The 11,890-nt window shown below is 34.2% G+C and overlaps 1 protein-coding gene across 1 annotated transcript; it reads left to right on the forward strand.

Moving 5' to 3' along the window:
• Positions 1 to 5,480: 5,480 nt before the first annotated feature.
• LOC145284037 (HIG1 domain family member 2A, mitochondrial-like) lies at positions 5,481 to 11,379 on the forward strand. Its single transcript, XM_080133124.1, has 2 exons — positions 5,481 to 5,692; positions 10,547 to 11,379. Exons 1-2 carry the CDS (start codon positions 5,545 to 5,547, stop codon positions 10,732 to 10,734), a joined length of 336 nt encoding a protein of 111 aa, XP_079989250.1. The 5' UTR covers positions 5,481 to 5,544; the 3' UTR covers positions 10,735 to 11,379.
• Positions 11,380 to 11,890: the final 511 nt, after the last annotated feature.

Raw genomic sequence — 11,890 nt, forward strand, 5'->3', positions numbered from 1 at the left:
TAGGATTGGTACGAGTGTTTATATAGGATACTCAAACCACCTCACCTGTACAAAATCTTATTATCTTGGTGAACTGAGGACGGTCTTCCAGGCAGAAATCTTCACCATACAGGTATTATCGGATACAGCACCAAACACCAGTCATGAGCTGGCACCATTTCCTAGTAAGTTTAAATAAAGTTGTGTTGTTTTTTCTTTCATTTCTTCTAATAAAATAAAATAAAACAAAACTTTTTATTTTATCCAAGTTTAATTGTCATCGACATTTAAAGTGACGTCTGCTTTTATCCTTTTTTTAATTTACCTTTAATAATCTTTAAACTATTTTCAGTATTTCCGAGTCAGTTTAAATAAAGTTGTGTTGTTTTTTTCTAAACCTTTTATTTGATCCATTTTTTCTGGTTTCTTCTGATTGTCTCTGCCACTCTCACTAGTATTTTCTTCTTTTAGTCTTTTAAGTTCAGATGTATTATGCGACTTATTTAATTCCGAAACTAGGCAAGCAGGTTCACTGCTGCTGATGATAATATGGACAAGACACGATCTCACAACAGCAGCAGGTGCAGCTCTAAGAGTAGTAGTTATAATAATAACTTGGACCCGACGAATTATTAGCATATTAATAGTTCGATTTTCATCGGGTTTTAATTTAAAAAAAAAGGTTTACACGGGATTTTACTAAAATATTTCAACCAATCCCGGCTCTATACCTGTTACGGTAACATATATCATTTTCAATTTAATTTCGAATCACAGTAATTGTTATGAAATGACTACATTTTTCATCAAATGTGATAACGACAAATTTGAGTTCATTCAAAGAATATGTATATCATAGAATTCACTAATATTTTTAATCGATAAATTCACCATTTTTTGCTATAAAATTATAAGGAGAGTTAAAAAAATTAGTTATTAAAAAAAAGTTCGTTTTTTTAATTATAAAAAAAAGATACACGGGATTGAACCTACACTCTTTCAACAAACCCCCGGTACGCTAACCGTTACGCTAACATGTAATATTGGAAAAATCGCAGTAAAAAATATTTATATACAAAAAAAAAAGTACTGCATAATAAAAAAAGCGTTAGTCACTTACGTATGTACTTACTCTCTTTTTTGTGAACCCACATATTTTTTTTTACACAGTGATCACCACTTATCAAGGCCCGGAACCCACTCAGGGATAAGGGTTATTGCAAGTACATTACGTTAGTGTGGAGATTTGATGAAGTGTTTACTAAAGGGGGGGGGGGGGTCATTAGGAATTTGTTAACATTAGACTTGAAGACATCCAAGTTGTAGTCCGGAGGGAAGCAGGCAGACGGAACAGAGTTCCACAGGCGTGCAGTTCTAAGAAAGAAGCTTTGTTCATGGAATCCGCGTTTTGATTTAGGCACAGATATAGAGTGGGGGAAATTTTTCACAGTGGATTGAGCTAGACGGGTGTTTTTCGTGAAAGATTGTCGAGGGGGGACCAGGGATTGGAGTTCAGAAGTTGTAACTTTTTTTTTCTACTGAACCAATTTTCGAAACATTTTTTCACAATGTAGCTAATGAGGTGTTCTATTCAACTATATAACCTGTTTGAAATTTGGTTGCGAACGGAATTAGTGGTGGGGGTTTGAATGTGTCTCGATTCATTCAATTTCGGACTTAAGCATATATCCAATCACTACCGTTGTTAAATGATATATATATATATATATATATATATATATATATATATATATATATATATATATATATATATATTTGTAGTCATCCACATACAGTCCTGTTTCGTTGTATCATCATCGGTGCCGCTAGACTAGCATCTATCCCAAGCCAAGGATTTAAACCAGAACCGTCATGTTGACAGTCTGCAGTTCTCCCACTCGACCATGGAATCGACGCCCGCAAATAACTCGTCAGAATGTCTATTTAAATATACACCCGACACCACTTTTATCGTGGTCACACCGCCTGTTCGTAAAAAAAAACAAAAAAAACAACGAGCTTCGTATTTTCAGCCAATTAAGTAGCTGGTGAGATAATTTACGACAGTGCTCTACCCAGAGAGGGGGGGAGGCTTAAAATGTATTTGTAGTCAGCGACATACAGTCCTGTTTCGTTGTATCACAACTCATCAGTGCCGCTAGACTAGCATCTAGGCCAAGCCAAGGATTGAACCTAGAACCGTCGTGTTGACAATTCTCCCATTTGACCATGGAATCGACGCCCTTAAATAACTCGTAAGAATGTCTATTTCTATAGACATCCGCCACCAATTTTATAGTGCTCAAACCCCATGTTTGTAAACAAACAAAAAACGAGCCTATTCGTGACTAGCCCCCCTCACACACACAGTCAGCAATATATATAATAGGCTCCTATATTTTAATTTATTTTTATTTCCGACTATTATTCTCATCTTTATTATTTGTTGTTTTTTTTATCTTTTTTATTGGTTTTGTTTAGTCACAACCTTTCGGCCAACTATTCCTCTGGCCTTCGTCGAGCGGTACCCGCGACGGATTGGAACTTCGAATCTCCTAACTGTATTCTCAGTAATCACTGTCATCCGTAGTTGTTGTCTAATAAAGATGAGCATTATAGTTGTTGTCTACTAAAGATGAGAATAATAGTCCGAAATAAAAATAAATTAATATATAATGCTCATCTCAAAAATGAATTCTAATAAAGGAATAATATATATATATATATATATATATATATATATATATATATATATATATATATATATATATGTGGCTCCTATATTGTAGACTATTTAAAAAATGATTACATGTAATGATAGAAGCTGTATCAAGACACAGGAATGGGTATGTTTGATCTGACATAATGATGATCCATTAAAGTTGGTGAGTCTGCGTTTGCGCCTGGTCCACAAAGTATGGAAATAAAAACAAAAAATTAAAAAAAAAACGTTTACAAGTGTTTTTTTTTTGTTATAGATGTACATAAGAATATTTGATAGGTATGATTAACTTAAATAGTGATGGTATCATAAAATTGTGGGGTCTGCGTTCGAGCCTGGCATCCATATATTGGAAATAAGCACACCCTTTAATAAAAAAAAACTTTCCATATCTATCTGCGTAAGTATACTTTGTTAATTATGTATCAGTTTGAAGAAATATGGTATAATAAAATTATGTGATGTTCGTTCGCGCCTGACGTCCATAGAATGGAAATATATCGCAAAGTTTAACAAGTTTTTTTTTAAATATAGATCCACAGAATTTTGTGATAAATGTTTCAGTGTAAACCGGTGTGTATAATCAATTATGGGGCTTATCTATTTTATTTTACTTTCACCATATTTTGCTTTGGTTTTGATACCCCCGAATTCGAAGCTATCTCTTTGCATCCCTTCGTTTTCATAACCTATCTATCATACTTTAAAATTAGAGTCCATTTTCTATAGGCTGTTTTTGAATCCAGTACAAAGACTGGTACTTTTGCTAGTATATATATATATATATATATATATATATATATATATATATATATATATATATATATATATATTTATATATATAAATATATCTATACATATATATACATATATATAAATATACATATACATATATATATGTATATATATATGTATATATATATATATATATATACATTTATGTATGAATATCTACACACTGGCTTTTTTCATAGGGCAATTGCTCTTGACATATCGAAGCCATTCGATAAGGTATGGCATAAAGTCCCACTTCACAAGATTTCCAGCTACAGTAAACTGCAAATGTTTTCTCAATCATTAAATCATTTGTCTCTGATAGGCTCATAAGGTTAATGGGCGGAAATCAGAGGTGCACAGTGTTTATACTAGAGTCCTTCAGGCGTCCATCCTCGACCCAAATCTCCTCTTTATCTACATCAATGATCTCCCAAAAAACACATACTTAAATCATTCGTTGACATATTATGCGGATGACACGACTACCTATGGCAACACATCAAATGCCGTAAATGACAATGTTCTCTCTGATTCTCTCTCCTCAGATCTTGAGCGCGTGGTACTGTGAGGGAAGAGGTGGCTGGGTACATTCAATGCATCTAATACCAAGGTTTAATCATTACATAAACGCATCAATTGAAATGAATGGCTATCGTCTAGGAGAGGTCTCATGTTTGGATATGCTTCTGAGTTCGACCGTTACTGCTTACATGAAATGGAACACATACATCAAGTCTGTGGCCAAGGCCGATTAGAAAATGGTGGGATCCTTCTACCGCTCCAGAAGATATCTCACTAATGATGCAATTTTCTATCTATATAAAAGCCAATTAAGTCCAAGAATGGAGGACTGCTGCAACATCTGGACAGGAACTGTTAAAAACAGCCTTAGCTTCCTTGACAGAGTACAAAATTAGACTTCATGTCTTGGTGGGGGATCCTCTTTCACTTCCTGCAGCCTCAAAAAGACGTTGCGAGCCTGTCTCTGTTTTATCTTTATTTCCATGGCACGTGTTCGTCTGAGCTCAATTATCTGGCTCCCCTTCGCCAATCTTTCACGAAAAATACCCGACTTGCTGAAACCACTCTCAATAAGTTTCCCTACTCTTTATCCGTGCCTCAATCTAATGTAGATTCCATGAACAAAGCTTCTTTCTTAGAACTGCACACCTGTGGAACTCTCTGCCGCTTGAGCGTTTTCCCTGCCGACTTCAACTTTGATGTCTTCAAGTCCAACACAAACCAATTCCTGATGAACCGCTCCCGTTTAGTAATGCCATTTTATAAAATATCCAATACTAACTATTACTATGATACTATCCCATTGATCACGGTACACCCAATAACCCTTATCCCTGATTGGCTTCTGGGCCTTAATAAGTGGTGACCTCAATGTATATATACATATATATATATATATATATATATATATATATATATATATATATATATATATATATATATATATATACTACCAAACGTACCCGTCGTTGACTTCAAACCAGCCTAGAGAAAATGGCTCTGATTTATGAAAGTATGATAGGGTATAAAAAGGAAGGCTTGTAAAGAGATAGCTTCGAATTTTGTATTTGTTATTTCCATACTTTGTAAACCAGGCGCAAACGCAGACCCCACAATAGTAATGAACCACTGTTCTTCAGGATCAAACATACCCATCCCTGTGTCTCGATACATCTTCCATCATTATATATAATCAGTTTTGTTAAAAAAGTCAACCATATAGGATCCTATTCTTGACCAGACATACACACACACATACATACGTAGACATTAAGCTTTATATTATAGATATTATATCTGTTGATGTTATTTTGAGCGATTTGTTTTTTTCTTGTTCTTTTCTGAACAATTATTTTTATCGTAGGCACTTTACATATTTGCATATAATATTTATTCAAAGAGAACCTGTAACATACAAAATAATTAACCAATAAAATGACGACAATTGCTAATAAAAACAGCTAAACAGAGACTATTTAAATCTTGTGGTTCTCTTTGAGACTAAATTCGATCCCCCTCAGCGCCTTTCTACACCTCTCAGTACAATGTCTCCGATACTGCCGAGAAATGACGAAGTGTCAGAATTTGCTACCCCTCCACCTGAGGGAAAACGTTTTTTTGATTACGAACCGGAGGAAGGATTGAAAGAGAAAATTATTCAGAAAACTAAACAAAATCCCGCGGTTCCATTTGGTAAGTCTTTTCGTTTACTACAGTCGTTACACTGACTCAAAAGGTATTTAGACTGAATAAACTAAAATAATATTATGGCTTATTGTTGATATACTTCTATATTCAATTGGTGTAATATAATATAGAATTAATTTTAAATTTTTTTCTTACATTTCTTCGCCCTAGAAAAAAATGATGTCAATAGAAAAATTCAGTACGCTAAAGTTACAATCCGTCAAGATTTTACAATGGCTGAACTTATAATCTCTAACTACTGTGAACACAAAACAGACGCGCGCACACGCCGGATATTTCGAATAATACACTGTACCTTTACCGTTTTCATATTAACGCGTCAGTGAAAAATGACTTCTTGCTCAATATATACATTTTGAACAAACGTCTTGAAAAACGGGACTTGCAATCTTTTCATTGGTAAAGAATGTAAATTCTTGGAATATATATATTACAAAACCGCAAATTTTTAGCTTTTCAAAACTTTATTTTAGTGATTTTTTTTTTTTATTTGTTAATTTTCTTCAGTTAAACTGAAAAACCGTCCTAATTCGATACAGATCCGCAAGTATGTACGGACCGCCAGAATCTTTAGAAAATCCTGGTTTGATGTAGTGTTTTAACTTGTTAAAGCATGTATCTCTTGGCATTTTTCCGGTTTTAGGTTCACCATATGCTCCGGAAACTGATTCGGCGAGTTGGTTACAAATTCGACCACGCGCCAACGAATGCATAGAATGCATTCTAGATTCTTTGTCATACAGTTGTGACAGCGAGTTTACTCTCTAGCAATATAACTGGTTCATATTTAAAGGCTTGGAAATAATGAACTCTAATACTTCTAATAAAATTCATGCCCTAAAAGTTAACAATTTAAGACGGTTTTATTTTAGTAACTAAATCACTGTATGAAAAAATATTCCCTACAGTGACTAAAGTTTACATAACCCTCTATAATTAACCAAGACTATAAATCTTCTGGTTACCCATTCTGAATTGAAGCTCCGATCCATATTGTAAACGATTCTCTTTAGTTTGATGTCTTCTGTTTAGTGTCTTCTATTTTAATCCAGAAAAGTTAAATTCTATACATTTTCCTACCGGAGTCTTAATTTCGAGTCTCGATTAAGGATGTAACATAAGGGTTAGGGAGATGTGGGAAAATCTAAGCCAGATTTTATTCAAATTTTACTGTAAACGATTTCACTTTTGGGTCTAAACCATGTAACCTTAATACGTAGGTTACTTGGACATGGATCCAAATTAATTTGATAAATAAAAAAAATAGTAAGTGGTCAAAAGTGACGTCAACGTTCTAAATTTTACCTCTGCGGTCTTTAACGAATTATTCAGCCAGTTTTTGGTCCTTACATTTAACATTTTGCAGTGAATTCATAGCTGTTTAATCGCTTTCTGGCCGGGCATAACCTTAACGTTCAAGAGATCTGGCTTTTTGAGGTGTCTACTAATCTATTAAGCACATTTTTTATCTACATCTTTGACATTTCTTAAAGGTTAATTCACACATGCAACAATCTTTTAATCCATTTAGGTCAACTTTGGAAGTGAGCTTTTACAGACTCTACCAAATCTGTCAGCCAATTTTTAGTCGAAACACTAAACATATTGGATGTAGCTTACCTGAGCATGAGTCCGTCTTGTGTATATGTAAATTAATGAGCACGTGGTACAGTGGAGAATGTGTGGCGTTTTACTTCTCGTGCATCTAAAACCAAATTTCTATTCACATCAACGCTCTGATCACCATGTGGCATCAATTGAAAATGATGGCGCTCGTCTTGGCGGTTACATGTAGTGACGAGCTTCTCGGCTTGACCTTTACTGCTTATCTACAAGGGAACACGAACATCAAGTCTGTCAAGGTCGCTGGAAAATGGGAGGGATCCTTCTACCGCTCCAGTAGATATTTAACTGATGCAATGATCTAAAGGTTAGTATGCCCAAGTATGGAGTACTGTTTCAAAATCTAGACAGATGCAAGAAGCAGCTTATCCTACCTGTCTAGAGTTAAAAATAGACTTCCTAACTGCGGAAGGATGCTCGTTTTCTCTTCCTTGCAACCTCTTTCCCACAGGTGTACACAACGTGTCTTTTTTTATCGTTATTTCCATGGAGATGCTCGTTCTGGGTCTAATCTCTGCCCTCTTGCCAATCTTTAACGAAAAACACCCGTCTTGCTGAAACCGCTAGCAATTTTCCCCGCTCTTTATCTGCGCATAAACCGAGACGTAAATTCCAAATTTTATAATTGCAATTGCCTGCTTCTTAGCTGACTACAACTTGGTCGTATTCAAGTCCAACATAAACAATTTTTGAACCGCCTTCTTAAATCCAAATCCCCATTGCTAACGGTAACAATATTCTATTGACTACTATACGCTCTATAACACTTATCCTTGAGTAGCATCTGGGCCTCGGTATTTTCAATGTAAAGAAAAGTTTACACTTAATGAACATAATATCCCGTAAATTAATCCCCACGACATTTTAATGTGATTCGTTTTCAGCGTACATGAAAACGATAAATTTAATGTTGGAAAAAAAGAATACATTAGTTATATTAAAATATTCACCAGTAAATTCTAAGAACTTTAATCCGCTCTGCCTGCTATAAAATAATAGCATAAAACTTCACCTAGCAAAATGCATAGATATTATCTAACGATACTGAAAACTGTTGGTTTTCCTTTAATATTATGAATATTATAAGCTAATGTAAATGTATTACAAGGTATATTACCATCTTTTGCATCATTTTTAATTTTAGAATGCATTCTCTAACCACTCATAAGCAAAACAAATGGTAAGTGTGAAAGGAAGTGATTTGTCAATATTTTTCTATGAATTTGTAATAGTAATGGAAATTTCTTCTTTGCAGATATTATAGCATACAAAAAAAAGGTTGAAAAATGAATCCTAAAATTGGTAAGACCGCATCTTGGCACGGATGTAAAGAGTTGCAGGGTTATGCAGTCGAAATTATTTACATGCATATTTTCGATAACCTAAAGCGAATTAGTCGAGGCTTCGAAGTGGAACGCTTAGTAAAAAATCTGGGACTGCTTTGAAGGACAAGCTTAAATTAACTGATTTGAAGGATTGCCAAAAACACTTATGTTGACCATAGCAAAGAATTCGAAACAGGGCCTTGAATTTTACTAGATATACTATATCCAGATGAATACGAAAAATGAGAACTTCTAAAAGATGTGCAAAGAAACCAGTTCTCCCTAAGAATACCAACGATAGATTTTTCTCGGGTTATGGCAAGAAAGATAGACTGGTTCGGGGATGTTTTCTGGTTGAATGAATCCAGATTTTCTCATTAGTGAGACTCCCGAAAGGTGTAATCGAAGACTGGAGAAAGACTTTCGCCAAAGTGCATAAAAACAACAGTTAAATACGGGAATGTGAGGATGATAGCATGGAACTTTTACTGCAGCAGGAGTTGGACCTAATTAGATGTGAGAAGTCAATAAATGTAAAGAAATACATTGTATTAGAAACAGGATTGTTACCAAATATCCAGAACCTGTGGATATCCCATAACATTATTTCTTAACATGGTAATGCCCCTGCACACACTGCTAAAGTCTCGAGAACATGGTTTGCTGATAAGTCAATTGATGTGATATTTAGGGCAGGTCAAATCCCCGATTCATACCCAATCGAGAATACTTGTTCCATAACTTGTGCATTGACTAGAAGAAATTTTTGAACAACCCATGGAAAGCTGTGTAAAGCGAATGGAATAGCATTTCCTCCACGCAGTGTTCCACTCTGGTTGAGAACATATCTAAAAGGATATTCATTTTAAAGAAATCAATGGAATGCGATTCCACTTGTTTTGTGTTATTAGACTCGTTTTGGTTTCGTTGTTTCATTGTTCAACTTTGCTTTCACTGCAATAACATTTGTTTGGCCCATTTTTCCCCTCACGTGTGTACTCTTACAGTTAAAAACCAAATAGGTTATGCATAATCGGTCAAGCTCTAAACTCTATCGCACCCCTGTACTTGTTTTTAAAATGAAACGAAACTTCACGTAGTGCGATAGAAACCCGGGATGCGGCATTAAAAATGTGTTATAAAATACACTACAGTATATTTCATTCTGAAAAATGTTTTAAGTTGAACGTACAAATACGACCTAATATCATCAAATAACACCTTAAATTAGGCAGATAGTGTAACAAAGGGCCGGAAAGCATCGTATTCTGCATCGTAAATCTGAAAAAAAACGTATCTTCGTTACCATATCCTGTGCTTCTATGTATTAGACATTGTCCCCTTCAGGTAGAGCAGTTGATCACCACAAGCAGTAATACTTTCAATAACTTGTCAATAGATTCCGGATTATTCACTCTATAGCCTTCCTTAAATTCTTGACATTAAAATCAGTGCTACTGCTTGTGGTAATATTTTGCAGAAATACGATCTGTGAGCAGAAATTTACTGAACTGATATATTCAATATGCATATATATTTATACATTATGTCGATGTAGTAAACGTAAAATGATATAGAATGTGTTTAATTTGAAAATATAATGGAAAATATTCTGGTAACCAATTTAGCAAATTGGTAGGGGAAAATAGTATTTAAGAAGCCTTTTATTATATATAATGCAGCATGTCATAAATTTGCTAATTGGTTTTCTAAATTTTTTAATCGGATTGTAAATTAATGATAGACATAATAGTAAACACTGGCAATTGTTCCAAATACGATTTAATTTCTAATTTAAATCGTATGTTCGAACAGTAAACGGTATTGCTGTATATTCAAATATTATGAACTATATTTTATTAAAACAGTATTTACTTTATATACTTTGCAGGAATTGGTCTAACAACATATGCGCTGTGCCATGGACTCTGGCAGATGAAATTAGGAGACGCCGTGAAATCTCAGAAATATATGCGTCTCCGTCTTGTTGGACAAGGATTTACTATTTGTGCTATTCTTTGTGGAGGTCTATACACCTCGTTTAAAACTCGAAAAGAAAAACCGGCCAAAGGCATATAAATAACACATTGATAGTAGTCTTACTATTTATTTTTCTTCAGTTATGGAACAATGAGCTGAGGACTTCGTAATCCGCCACATAGCAGTATATGATATGTACGTTTGTATTCGCTTTTTTATTTCTAACCGAACGTCGACGTTTGTACGTCGGTACTTTCAGATTTTTTGACGAGTTGCACATAACTAAATTAGTTCAATACTGACCGCTGTATTTTAAACCTAACGCAACTGTTCATGGACAATATTTATTTTATACTTTTGATATGAATTAAACCTGCCTATTTAATCACCCAATGTGTTCATGCATAATGTATCTACTCAATCTTATCGCATAGATTATGAGATACAATTTTATAAGTTCTTGTGCATGCAGCCTTTAATTTATCTTAAAGTGCCGGTTTGAATTACCTTTTAACATTTTAGTCTCCTAGTATATTTGATAGTTCAACACTGTCTCCAAACCGATAAAGTAATTTTTTTTCAAGACAAATATACAATGGAGAAATAGGAATGTATTTTACTAGTTTGTCTTAACGACCCCTCGATATGTGATCATTTAATTACAAAGTCTTGGCAATCGATTTGGCATGCATTATAATCGAAAGCATTCCTTCTCTCAAAAGCTTCAATAATACTATATATTATTCACTATTGATGGTTTTTCCTTTCCTCAAATTAAAAATACTTGCATACAACGAATTAATGAAGCTAAACCGTTGCCTGGTAATATGTGCATCTTTGACACGTTTGAGTATGTAGGTATAATAGCGTATCGGTTTAACTGTCACATTGAATGTTTTTAGACTGATTTACGAACAATACTCTGACTCGGTGATACGACTACGTAAACCGACTATAGAAAAATAATTCATAAATATGGATGAATTATTGCCTATTATGTATTTTGAATTCCCGAGACGATTGCGGAATTTATTTCATTTCGGTACATCCGACTGCTTTTAATCGGATGCATATACATAACCATCGTTTCCAACTGAAAAATGACAATACGGTTTTAATAAAATACTTAATTTCCCTTCTAATGAGATAAATCTATTGACTAAATCAATTAAAACTATTACTTAGTAAAATCTAATTGTGTCGTCATATATGCCCAGACTGTCTATAGTTGTGTGTGTAAAATAAAAAATAAAAA

Source organism: Euprymna scolopes, chromosome 8, assembly GCF_053919585.1.
Source record: "Euprymna scolopes isolate OS-2025 chromosome 8, ASM5391958v1, whole genome shotgun sequence".
NCBI classification, from domain to species: domain Eukaryota; kingdom Metazoa; phylum Mollusca; class Cephalopoda; order Sepiida; family Sepiolidae; genus Euprymna; species Euprymna scolopes.